This window comes from Melampsora larici-populina, assembly GCF_000204055.1.
Source record: "Melampsora larici-populina 98AG31 unplaced genomic scaffold MELLAscaffold_5, whole genome shotgun sequence".
NCBI lineage: Eukaryota > Fungi > Basidiomycota > Pucciniomycetes > Pucciniales > Melampsoraceae > Melampsora > Melampsora laricis-populina.
In genome coordinates, this window is record NW_006768769.1 from 1,703,883 (window position 1) to 1,717,371 (window position 13,489).

At 37.3% G+C, this 13,489-nt stretch overlaps 1 protein-coding gene across 1 annotated transcript; it reads left to right on the forward strand.

The window, feature by feature from the left end:
* Window positions 1-5,525: 5,525 nt before the first annotated feature.
* MELLADRAFT_103218 (uncharacterized protein) lies at window positions 5,526-7,787 on the forward strand (the record flags this gene model as incomplete). The annotated part of the gene is made up of 4 exons (XM_007405961.1): window positions 5,526-5,980; window positions 6,053-6,291; window positions 6,612-6,772; window positions 6,843-7,787. The coding sequence occupies 4 exons, from the start codon at window positions 5,526-5,528 to the stop codon at window positions 7,785-7,787; spliced, it is 1,800 nt and encodes a 599-aa protein (XP_007406023.1).
* Between the last annotated feature and the right edge of the window lie 5,702 nt (window positions 7,788-13,489).

Below are 13,489 nucleotides of genomic sequence, written 5' to 3' on the forward strand. Positions count from 1 at the left end.
CACGGCTCACTAATTGGGCAAGGTGGGTCTTATAATTTAAGTAATTGTACTTATTTTTCAAATATAAAGTAATTACAAGGAATTATAAACAAAGAAAAGGAATGAGGAAGGGAAGATACTGGTCTGAAAGGATAAATGCGGAAAGGAGGTTTGGATTTTAATGATATAAGATTATAATTGGTGAAGGGTGGATCCTAGTCCTTCCTTTAATCTTTAAAATAACAGATTAAAGAGTGGTTTGAAGTTCACTAGACTAGTTGCTCTATGGTAACTAACCCTGGGTTGTTCTTATGGTCACCAACCTTGGTTTGTTCTATGGTCACCAACCTTGGGTTGCTCTATGGTCACCAACATATTTGTTTCTACTCAGGGGAAGTAGAGGATCCAGAGATGGATGAAGAATGTATTACTTACTTTTAGTCAGGAAACTTCTTAAAGTGATGAAGTACATCACTAGTCTTATAGTTATAAGACTCTTGATTATGTACTTCAATATCACTTTAAAGTGGTTCTTTAAAAGTAGTGTGTAATAAAAGCTTGGGGAAAATCTCTCCAGGCTGATAGAGGAGAGGTTTATATACTCTCTTCTCTAAACCTAACTGAAGTGATATTTGTTTCTATCATTACAATGGTTTAGAAATTATCATTGATAATCAATTATCATTATTGTTTGTAATTAATTATACATAGTGATATTAAGTACGTGTTATGTACTATAAGCATACTAACTCTTGACATTAACGGTACTCAAAGTTGTGTATACTTTGCCGTGCATAGATTTTTTGTGTTTTTTTGCAACTACAAACAACTTGGAAAAAGTATGTTTCTTGATTGAAGCTCAAAGATATGTACTTTGAAGCCAAAAACATAGTTTTCCCTGGTTGTGTGAAGTTGTGAAAAAAGAAAAGAAAACTATGCACAGCAAAGTATACACAACTTTGAGTACCGTAATTGAGTCATGAGGTGTACTTGATGTGTTATTACATATTACATGGTATTCTAAGGGTACATGTATATGTAATAAGTATTTTTATATACTTTTTACATGTTATATACAGTTCATAGACTGTATGTATCTGTAATTAAGTTTCTATATGCTCATTTTATATTTCAAGTTATTTTTGGGTACATGTATATGTACTCAGGGCTGACAATAACCAACAGAATCCATGTCAGTAAAGTGATCTTTGTTGTTGGGTTTGAAAATTTTCATAGTCTTGCATTGGGAAGGTGCCTTTTGAGCCTTGAGGGTCATCATCTGCTGATCCAAGCAAGCTTGAGTCTCTAAGATTTTTTCCTTCACAGCATCATGAGCAGCAACAGTGTTTGCTCTGAGTGTTTCTTGATTGATTGATTGATTGGGTGGATTGAGGGTTGAGTCTATTGCCTGAGGTGTTCAACAAGGCCACTAGTTTGCCCTTGCTATTTGGTCCAATATGTCCAGCAGTATTCTTACCCAAGGCACCACGTTTGATAGTTGACAAGTTAGAGTTTTGGGTGATGCATTCATAAGACTTATTGTCTGAATTCTTGCTGTGAGATTGATCATCCTGGTGGTTGGGTTAGCATCTTCTAATGGCAAACTTGATAGATTCAAAAGGCTCAACTTGAATCAGTTCATGCTAGCAATCACATGAGAGCAAAATGGAATTTTTTAAAGACTTACCCTGAAGTGAGACCCAATCAATCATGATTCTAAGGGTGGAGGAAGACAGAAAGATTCCTCAAAATTATCATCATTATTAGAATCAACATCATAATTTGAAGCATCATCATCATTGTGCTCTTGATGGCCATCAAGATTGAGATGAATGTTTGGATTGTTCTTGTTGGCTGCTGACGGGTTGGGGCCAGGGTCATGTAAAACTGATGGGTTGTCATTGGGGTTAGGTTGGATATGAGTTCTGATGATACAGCTGCATTGGTGTCATCACATAACTCATTCTTGAATTTGTAAAGTGGAAAGGGGTTTGTCTTGTAGAGGGCAGAGCCCTTGTTCTTCTACAAATGTGGAAAAATGAATGTAGTCAACAGAGAGTTTGTCTAGATTCAATCAGAATATAACAAACCAATCTGTAATTGGGCCACAAGCCTGGCTCAATGATGACCATCTCAGTCTCCTTGTTCCAACCAAAACCCAATCAACTTGTGAAAGCCAAAGTATGCCTTCTTTAACTATGTCATATAAAATAAGGAATCAGTTAACAAGAATGAAAAAAATGAAATAGAAAAGAACGCAAAAAACTCACTGTTTGAAAGGTGTACTTGATCTAGCCTTTCTTAAGTTTACACTTGAAAGCTTCGTTCTAATCAGTCATCACCACATTCCAGGCCTTTGGATTGAATCTCAAGCCAGACTTCTTCCTGGCAAGCCTTTGCATAATCAAAGCATCAACAATAATTCAAGTCTTGGGGTGGTTGAAGTGTGGAGCGTCAAGTTTGACAGCTTCAGCCTTTCAAGTTGACTTGGTTGTTGGCATTGTGCTGGTTTTGAGTTGATAGAGTTGAGTAAAGAAGCCAAGAAATGTAGTGTGCAGTTGTAGTATTGTAGAGTTGCAAAAAAAATCAGGTGATCAAAGAGACTGGGTGGATCTTGCTGAGGATAGAGGGTGAGAATTGATTGATATCCATGTTGGAATACTCACACCAATGTCTAGCTAGTGTTGATGTATTCCATTATTTCTCATGATTGATGTGCAACTGCTTACCATCCTTGCTCACATCCAATCTCCTGTTCATACTCTACTTCACATCAGATCATCTGTCTATGTTCTAGTTTTTCTCTTGACATATAATTCAATCCTTCCTTTGATCATGTGTGTTCTACTTATTTGTTACAGAAGACTTACATAAAAAACCTTGTATATATATGTACTACCTAGAGCCACACCAGGAAAGGTCTCTCTCTTCACCATTTCTGTATTTCTCTTGTGCACTCTAGGTAGGTGGTTTCTTTCTTGGTTTTTAGTCTGTAGTGTGATGTTATGAAATACTAGTCTTACCCTTTCTGCATTTCTCTTGTGTGCTCTAGTTGATTGCAACAGTTCAGTTTGAGAGAACCAAGTGAGATTATAAACCCTGTTGGATATTCTCAAGAGGTCACAAGTGATCAGTGTGATGAATCCAGTCAGAGGTTGATCAACCTTCTTGGTACCAGATTGATGTATTCACAAGTTCAAAATTTGAATGTCAAAACTCAAAACCAAAATCTGAACTTAAAAAACAGTGGTGGTGGCTTCCATAGTTGAGTGAGTTGATAGAGCTGATAGAGTTGAAATCAAAGATGATGGAATCAGAAGTTGACAGAAAGAACCAAAACAAGTTGTAGTTGAAAGAAATGAAATCAAACAAATGAAAACAAAAATAAACAAGATGAGCTGGAGTTGAAGTGAGAAAACAAGAGATGAGATCAGGGGGAGTGGAAAGGAAAAAAGGTGGTATGAACAGCTGTGCCAGTACAGGAAGAGGTCAAAATTTGACAAGTCCCCTTCTTATGTATGGAATTACCTCTAATTAACTGGGAAAGATTTCAAAAAAGAGTTTGTACAACTCACCACACAAATTTACGTGACACATGCCTGGTAGGATTTCCTAATCCAGGGCAAAACCATTGCTGGAGGGAATCATGCTTATTGCATCAATCCCTTACAGCGCTGCCGAGCGTGAACTCCTGTCACAACAGGAGCGTTCCAGGTTGTGACATGGACATGGACAATTCCTAGTCCCATTGTCACTGACCCTCAAACAAGTCCCCTTCTTATGTATGGAATTACCTCTAATTAACTGGGACAAATTTAAAAAAAGAGTTTGTACAAATATCCTTGATATTATGAGACTGTTGACCAAATCATGTGTGGTATGATCATCTATAAATTTAGCCTACCAAACACTACCAAACCCCTAAATTTGTTTTGCACTCAACTTCCACAATATCTAGATTATAGATGTCCAGTTTTCATTATTGCAAATCTCATAGGTAGAATATTCTAACTGAGCTGGTGTGCCCTAGGCAAACCATAACTTTCCCTCTTAAGAGAGGTTTTGGTTTCTTGGGGGGGGCTCTGCCCAAAAGAGTAGATAGAGGGATCTGCATGGTGGGCTAGGCAGAACCAATGTACACTACAACATTTACTACACTATGTAATCTTAAATACTTACCAAGAGCCATTATACTTAGCACCAGATTAACTTACTTGGAACTGTTTCAAACAAAAAACTCTCCAGTCTTTTCAGTTGGATTGTTCAGATACTGTACTGTATGCAAATATCCCAATTAGTGCTTTAGAAAAAGATTTGTCAGTTAGTTTATCTGTGGATGTATAAAAGATGTTTGAAACAAAATCCATGGTGTTGGGTATTTTAAGATGAGCTTTCTACTATCCTAGTGAAGAGCTGGCTGATTGAGGGTGTACATCAACCACAAAAGATATCAATCACAAGATGAATAGTCTCAGTATAGAACCAAGTTCATAGACACTAGCCACGTACCTCACTACTTTCCAACACCAAGTCTACTCTTAAACTCATTCATTGAGCTCACTAGGGCAATCTCAGGGAGTGCGTTTTGCTTGGAAGATTTTAATTATCAAGTATGGGTTTGGACAGGTAAGCAAGTGATATCCAATAGCATAACATTTTTCTACTGCTCCCAAATCCAAAAACCACTCTCAAAGTGGAAAACCAGACATGTACAGTCGCCTGGTCCATTTTTTTTGGTCGGAAACTTGCTTGGTAATTAAAGAGACTCAAAGAAGTTCAAGATGCAGAGTTCAGTGAGCGTGACGATTGAAGGTAAGCATGAAGATTGATGAAAAGCGCAGTTTTAAGAAACTCAGAAATGCATGTATCGATACGTACGTCATGGAACTTGAAGTTGATAGATGTCCAAAGTGTGTAGGGAGATATATGGAAAAGATGGAAATCCGACAGATAGGGTGGATCATGATGATTTGAATTTTGAAAGTGCGTTACGGTTTGATGAAAACCGGATTTTGATGAAAACCTAAACTCATCACGGTCGCGAGCGACAGCGTGGGACTCTGATGAGTTTAATGAAAACCGCTTGGTAGGATGTGTATAAATAAGGGTATTTTAGGAAATCAAAACTATTCAAAACCCTCAGAGAGCTCAGAGCCTCAGAGTCAGATGAGTTTGAGTATCTTTTGATGGTGAATTGATGGTGATGGATGAAACCTTTCTAAACGCAATCCAAACTTTAGAACGTTCAAGAATTTGAAACAGCATTTTGTCAGAAAAGCCCAATGAAAATTTGAAAAACTTCAATATCAATTTGATTTTTTGGACCTTTTTGGGTCGACCCCCAATCTAAATTTAAATTTAATTATCATTCACACTCACAGTCATCATCAAGAAGAAAATAAGAAAATAAAATTCAAATCGACTCTTCAAATCAAATCCAGTAAATCAAAATCATCATCATCAGATACTTACTTATATCCAAGACCATCAAATCAACCTTTACCTTCAATATCAATCAAACCAAACCAACCAATCAAAACATCAAGATGAATCCAGATCATCATCATCCATTAAGTCCAACCATGATATCCAATTCGATCAGCACCTCCACCACCCACTCTAACACTACTAATCCTAATCTGAATCCTAAATCGAATATCATCATTGATTATCCACCTCAATCACCATTACAAAACTTATCATTAACTAATTCAACCATCACTCTCTTACCACCTTCACCTATCTCAACCACTTCACCTCCTTCATCTAATTCAAATCATTCATCTCCTACTCATTCTACTAATTCAACCACCACTCATCATTCAAAATCAAAACAGAACCCTAATCATCCTATCATCACCAATCAAAACATTCATCAAGATCCTCAACTCTTTAATCATTTCTCTAAACAATGTAAGAAGATGTTTTATGAAGCTGATCAAAACGCTACTAAATCAGTCGAACAGATCATTAAACAATTACCGGCGGCTTCTAAAGCTGCGTAAGTGATCATCCTCATCTCCTTATTTCGGGTCATCCTCTGATCTGTAAATCATTCTTGTTTGATCATTAGGTTTACAAAACAGATGGCTTCAATCAGATCACAATTTCATAGAGATGCAGCAAGTTCACGTAGAGCAGAAGTAGATAAACTTTTACTTGAAACTTTACCTTCTTCTTTGATCATCAAGTCAGTTGGTAATGATTCAAGTTTAAGTGCAATGAGATCTCCTAGAGCAAGACAAGAGAGGAAAGATCGATTACAGAAATTCATTATGGCTCATTGTGTTCGTAATATGGTGGGGGTTCATCGTTAGTTTTTTTTTTCTTCGTTTTCTTACCGCTTTCGATTCATTTCTTCTTGGAAAATCTTTTACCTCCTATTCTTTCTTCTATCATTCGTGCTTTATCTTTAAAGTCTCGCGTGTTTTTCAGGATGCCAACTATCATCTTCCGTGTCCTCAATCATCTGATTGTTGGCTTTGTTGATCTGATCTCATCATTCTTCATCTACACATTCATCACCAACCAACTCATCCTTATCTCTCATCTCGCTCTCACTGAGGATATAAATCCGTGATTTCTAATAAAGTTTCAAAAAAACTATCATTTTTTCTACTTCTCTATAACAGCCTTTTTTAGTTCTCTCTGTGCCGTGCTTCATTTGCTTATTATACCAGCTAGAAAGGGAGGTTCAGGAAAACGAAGGATTGAATGGGATATCGATTTGGCTTTGTTTTGTGAAGCAGGAGGTGAACCGTTTTTGAGAGATAGTATTGAGTTTTTAAAAGGCGTAAGTCATTCAATCCATCTTACTTTCTGATTTGTTCGAAATTGATCTTTCTTGATATGTGTTCTTTCAGGTACTTGGATTTGAAGATCATTTGAAACCATTGACGGCACCTTCGTTTGTTTCATCAAGATTGTTTGATCCTGATGAAGATGAAGATGTACCACCTGATATGATCATCGGACATTCAGATGGAGATGATGGATTAACATTAGAAGAAAGACAAGAGCTAGAAGTAGATGAAGAGATTGGATTGACATCTATGGAATCGAAAGAAGGCACCGGTCGAATGACAGATGAAGATGAAGAAGGACCGTTTGCAGATTTGTCTTCACCTTCAATGGAAGATGAAGAATTCGTTAGATCGGCCGGAAGTCGTAAAGGAAAAGAAGTTTTGTTTAGAAGAGGAACAGAAGGAGAAGGAGGACGAGATCGAGCGATCTCTGATCCGTTTTCAGATCCTAGTCCTACTAATCATAATTCACCAAGGATCACTGTTTCACCTGCAGTCGAAGATACTAATCCGACGGCCATTGGATTAGGATTGATTCATCATGGATCATCTGGATCGACTACACCTAAAGCATTACATTCACCACAACTTAATCCATTACCTTTGAGTAATGCTTCTACCTCAAGTAGTACACCGGTTCATAAACGATCACCTACTCAAAACTCATTAGACGCACCACCTCCGACTGAGATTCGAACGTTTAGATCTCCCTCTTATTTAAGTAATCCAGAAATCAAAGAATTAATCGAATGTTTTCCCGAATTTATTAGAATCAAATGTAAAACGGCTAGATTGAATATGAATTTTGCAAATCCATCCAAAGGGAAGAATGGATCTGGATCTGGATCAGGTGGAGGAAAAGGAGGTGAAATCGAGTTGGAAAAGATGAGAAAGATTGAAGGTCATGGATTGATTAAGGTTTCGGTATTTGAAAGAGATGAGAATTGGAAAGGTAGTCTGTTTGAAAGGTTTAGATTATTTTTCTTTAGAGTGTTTGGAATTTAATTTTGAATCGAAAACCAAAACCAAAACTAAAACCAACAAAAAAAGGCTGATCTGATGTGATTGGAAAAAATCAATTTGAAAATGAAAAATCAAAATGAAAACTCGGTAAGAATGTGGGGAAGATTGTTTGGGTTAATTAGAAGGCAAAAAAAAACAATTTTGATGTTATAGAAGAGATAGATGGATGAACCTAAGGGGGGGTTAGATTGGAGTTTGGTTAATGAAAAATGGGTTGAAAATCAAAAAAAGAAAAGTGATCAAAAGGGGTTATTAGGGTTTTTTGGTTTTAGTTTTTTTTTTAAAAGAAAGACTTTTCATTTTTTTTTGTTTTTTGAATTTTTAAATTTTGATAATAAATTGATAATCTTTTTTGGTTTTGTTTTTTTTGGTGAAGTGAAGAAAAATTTCTTCCTTAAAAATCAAGAAGAGAAAATCTAAAATCCAACACCATAAAATTAGTTTGAATTTGATCAATATGAATTGTTAGTTTTAAATAGTTAATTTTTGTTTTTAGAAAAAAAATATCAATCTATCAATCAACCAATCAATCGTTTCCTTTTTTTTTCTTTTTTTTCTTGAGATGATTTTTTTTCTGTTGTTTCTTTTTTTTTGGGGAAGGGTGGGAACCTCTGGGTTTTTTTCTTAATTTTTTTTTGTTGACTTGTTTAACTTTTTTTTCTGGTGAGTAGTACATGAATTATGTGTGTCTTTGGGTTTTGTTTGTTTGTTTGTGTTGAGAAAGGAAGAAAATGAGGGGAGGGGATGAAATCAGATACATTTTTTTTCATGTTGTTGAACTTGTTTACATTTCTTTTAAACTTGACAAGGTACTGGGTGGCCTGCCACCCTCTAGTAGTGGGTGGCCCGCCACCCTCTGGTACCATCTTGTGACTGCCCTGTGCCAACATACCAGGCAGGCCTCCAGATTATCAATTTCAAGCTGCACCTCATTTTTTCTGAACTTTGACTTTTGCTGTTGGTGAGTGTTGATGTTTCTTGAAAAGCTTCTAGCATCTCTTAGGATGAATTTTGGATCCACTCTTTTCAATTCAATTTGTTGTCCTGGGCACATACTGCTTGTGAATCTCTGAAATTCTTTCCTTTCTCTCACATTTATCAATTTGTTTGAAACCTGGACACATTATTTATAAATTCATTTACACTGTGAGTTTAAATCTTTTCAGAATGCATATAATCCAGCACAAAAAATGATATATTCAAGGACCTAAACCCTCAAGTAATCATGTGTAAACAGATCAATTGCAACCTGGAGCTCCATACAGCTTAGTACCTTTCTCTCTATGCAATCCTATTCAAATGTATTATTCAAAGAATAACATCTTAAAATTTTGATGTTAAGCTTTTTTTTATGATCATATCAATTCAAAACATACATTCCAGTTCTTTGGATGATGTTATTCAAAACACAATCAATAAAATACACCAAAAAAAATTATGTACATATGGACATTACATTTTCTTTAATTAATTGAAACCAATTCAAGATCCTCCTTTTTCAAACCACTCTATATTCCAAAAATTCCATTAGCAAAAGTCAGTACTCTGGTAGATTAATTTTGAATTTTGCAGATTTGTTACCATGATCTCCAGATTTTCATGAAATCACATTCCCACCTGCCAAGCAGAATAAAGCTTCAATGCTATGAAGTAAAGGACCAAAAGTAAAATACTGACAGCAACAAATGAAATGATCCTTAGTGACTGATAAAGGATTCAAATTTAGAGCTACATTTAAGTTAGGAGTATTCAGTGATCTTGTGATGAATGAGTTAGAGTAAAAGTTGGCCTTGAATTTCATTTTCTTTTAATCAATTTGAAAGATATTTGTGACAACTCTATCACATCTATGATTGGCTACAAATAGACATGCAGTAAATCAATTTTAAGTATGAATTTCAATTTCAAGTGAATTAAAATCAGATTTGATTGGAAATCCATTTGATTGGAATGAATATAAATTATCTTCGGATCGATTTGCTGACAACGGTTGATTTGAAAGTTTACCTCTTGAATTAGGATATCTTAAGGGTCCGTAATGTAAGAATTGGACTTATTAGTTGATGTAATTAAGAAGTAATTTATAATAGTAGAGTCGTGAATGAACAGAGCGGTCACAGTTTTGAGAAGTTTGATACTCTTCAGAAGTGCCGAGTGTACTGTAACCGTAGTGAGGACTGTCAAAAGTCAGATGGTATGGGGGAGAAGCGATTGATGGAATCAGCAGTTTCCATCGATCGAGTGGGTGGAAATCGATTTGTAGAACCAATTGAATAGAAATTGGTAAAAATTGGGAATGAATATTGAAAGTCTGAAGTTGAGACGATAAGGAGGGGGAATGGCAGGCCATACTAAATTTAGGAGGAACAGAGCCCGTGTTTTTTCAGCCACGGTGCAAGCTAAGCGATGTAGGCAGGATAACGTCATGGTCCGCCCATTTGCAGGACAGACTGGGCAGTTTGTTTGCACATAACTTTTGACATCCGATGCCTGGCAAGTAATTATCGGTCTAAGTTGGCTGAAGCAGGTTTGTTGTGTGAGAGAGTGGCAAACGGAAAGAGTGCATTGTAAATAGCTACTGCCACGGTGTAAACATGGCTACGAAATGGCCGTAAGATGCAAGCTACGGCGTGCTAATGGGGTAACAGGAAGCAGGAGTGGCAGGGTATAACGGGTAGAGGTAGAGGGTAGAGAGTCTAGTATAGGACTGTAGAGATACTGAGCCAATCAGCGTGGTTAGCGGAAAAGTACAGGGTACAGCACTAGTAGAAGTACTTCGTATAGGGTTGTAAAGGGAACAGTAGCGGGAATGAGGATATGAAGGCTGAGTGTTCTGGACAGTTGGCAAAGGGAAGCATGTAGAGACGTGGTATATGTCAGTATAGGGCATAGGGAGTGAGCATAAGGAAAGGATATAAAATTAAGGCTGAGGCAAGGAGACAGTCGGGTAGAACATTTCTTTAAGTATATAGATTTATTTAAAGTTTTTTTTAAATGGGTTTACATTTTATATTTTCTTAAAAGTTTTTCTTATTACATACTAGACAATTTATATACAAAAAAAGGAACATTTTTTTTTCTTCATCTGTGTCTTTTTTTAGTCTTTGGTTTTTTGGTTTTTTTGGGGGTTATCTTTCTTGACTTTTTTTTTGTTTTTTTTTTGGTGGGGTTTTTTCAAATGAATGAAAATCACTTGAATGTATCTTTTGGGGTGTGTTGAGCCTGAGGGAGGTTTACTGAACACCAAAGTTTGGTTTGAGTTTGTTGGTTTTATTATTTGAATTTGATTGACTTTTTAAACATTCAGGGTACTCAAAACAAGTATGTACATACTTTTGGCTACATACTTTTTTCTTGGTAGAGAAACCAAGGCCAAAAGTATAAAACAGTGAAAATCTAATCATGATCATATGTGACTCAAGTTAAGATGATCCCAATTAACTGAGAATTTTAAATCAATTTTTTTTCAAGTATTTACATCTTGAATACAGCTGTTTACAAAATTGGTGTCATGTGTGCATTTTTTTTGGTGATTTTTGTTTGCAAGCCACATGTAGAGACACATGTCAGAAGAAGGATTGGAACAGACACAAGAAGTACTGTAAGGCTCCTGCCAACCCTGGGCCAGCAACGCAGGTGTTGCGTGCTGCGCTGTGGTTGCGTTGCGGTTTTTCTGACCGCACCGCACCGTAGAATCAATTTTCAGGTTGCGGCCTGACCCGCAGCGCAACAAGATCACTCAGATTGGTGGTTTTTTTGGGCCGCAACAACGTTTGTTGCGTTGCTGCCACCAAAAACTTACAAATCAATGTTTTTTTGGCGCTGTTGCGCCTGTTGCGTTGCGCAACTGTCAAGGCGCCGCGCAGCCTAGCCTTGACTTTTGTTGTTGCGGTACTTCCCGCAACGCAGTGTCTGCTGCTTGTTGGTGTTGCGTGTTGTGGAGCAACGCATCAAAAAACGGGTGTGCTGCGGCGTGTTGCGTTGCTGGCACAGGGTTGCTCCTGCTTCAACCATGTGAATGCCTACCTTGATCTTGACACACATTGCACAATCTTATTTGCAGTTGGGAAATCCTGCACAGTAAAAGTTGGTCTTTGTGAAGAAGATAATCTGCCCTTGTATTTTACCTAGCGGGTAATTTTACATCCAAATTATCTTGCTGATATATAATGTGAAGAACTCAGCGATGACACGCATTGATAACCCGTTCCAAGTGTTTTGACAAATATAATCTCTTCACCTTTTTGCTTGCGCTCTTGAAGTGGGTTTTGCATCTTCAAAACCATGTGTGCCTCTCTTTGATAAAAGATAACTCATCAGATCCACCTTTCAGTGTTTTTTTTGCTCCAAATTTGTCAGTTACCCTTTCCATTACAATAGGATCTTTGAAATATAGCCTTTGCCAGTGGTGTTTTGATCACTTTCCAAATGCACAAATACCATGGGACAAAAAGAGAAGATTGTGTGCAATAGTGGTCTTCACAGATGAGCAGAGCTTCAACATCTCTGACCCCAAGTCTTGTATGGACAGTTCAAACAGTTTCCCTACCAAATCTCCAACAATACATACTCCATACTGAAGTTTGAGAGCAAGCAAGGAACAATCATGATAAGGGGTTTTCATTCCAAATTTTACTGTTCAAGTCTAGTTACATGCAAATATCTTCAACAAGGATGTACAAGATCTGAGCTCAGAGTAGGCTTCAAAGGAAACATACTTCAGTTCATCATGATTGAGAGGAGAGAAAAAACAGTGCATGTCTAAATGTATCTGTAGGTGTCTGTGACAGTGTCATGTACTCTTGAATCAACTTGAATATCAACACAAAAGGACCTACACTGGTCATTAAAAGCAAAGAGATCAATTGACAACAAGAGGGTTGAATCAAGATTCAGATCAAAGCTAAGCAGTCAAAACAAAACCAAAAGAAAGAGTGAGATTGATTTCAAAACCAAGAGGACCTTGTCAAAACTCACATTACGTGTCCAGATCCAATAGAATGAATGATCAAGTGTGATTGAGCTGGATCAAAGGGTGTGAGGATGAGGGAATGGCGGTGAGGACAGGTTTGATGGTTTGAAGAGGCCCCCGGAAAGCGCTGAGTGATCATACCAACGAAACGATGGTTTTGGATACCATCACCTTGTGAAACCGTCTAGCAGGGTATCAGAACGGTGACATGTGCAAAAGATGCGCACAGATATGGGCTATCAGATGACACACATTGGAGACTCCCAGCATGTCTGGTGGCTGTGCAAATGTGCATTTTCTAACTTTTTTCCCCAAGGCTCATGTAGTATTCATACCATATTGGGCCGGGTACCTACATGTGTATATCTTTCGGTATTTCCTGTGGTACATAATAGGAAGTATATGTAATCAATAGCCCTGGGTTAGGGGCATCTGTTGAAACTCAAGACATTGTCTCAACCTACCTGTACTCAAGAAGAAACCCAATCAAAGTGTGTCCGGGGCCGGTATGACGACTTGTCAGTATGATCACTCAGTGCTTTCCGGGGTCCTGTTTGAAGTAAACAGTGGAACGATCTGGTGGGTCAGGGTGAGTCAAACTCACAATTTCATATAGGCATATTTTGTGCTTATAAATCTGCCTGTATTGGCAAAAAGTAAAAAAAATCGAGATTGGTCCGGGTTTTGTATTTCCGCTGAGAATTCTCAGACC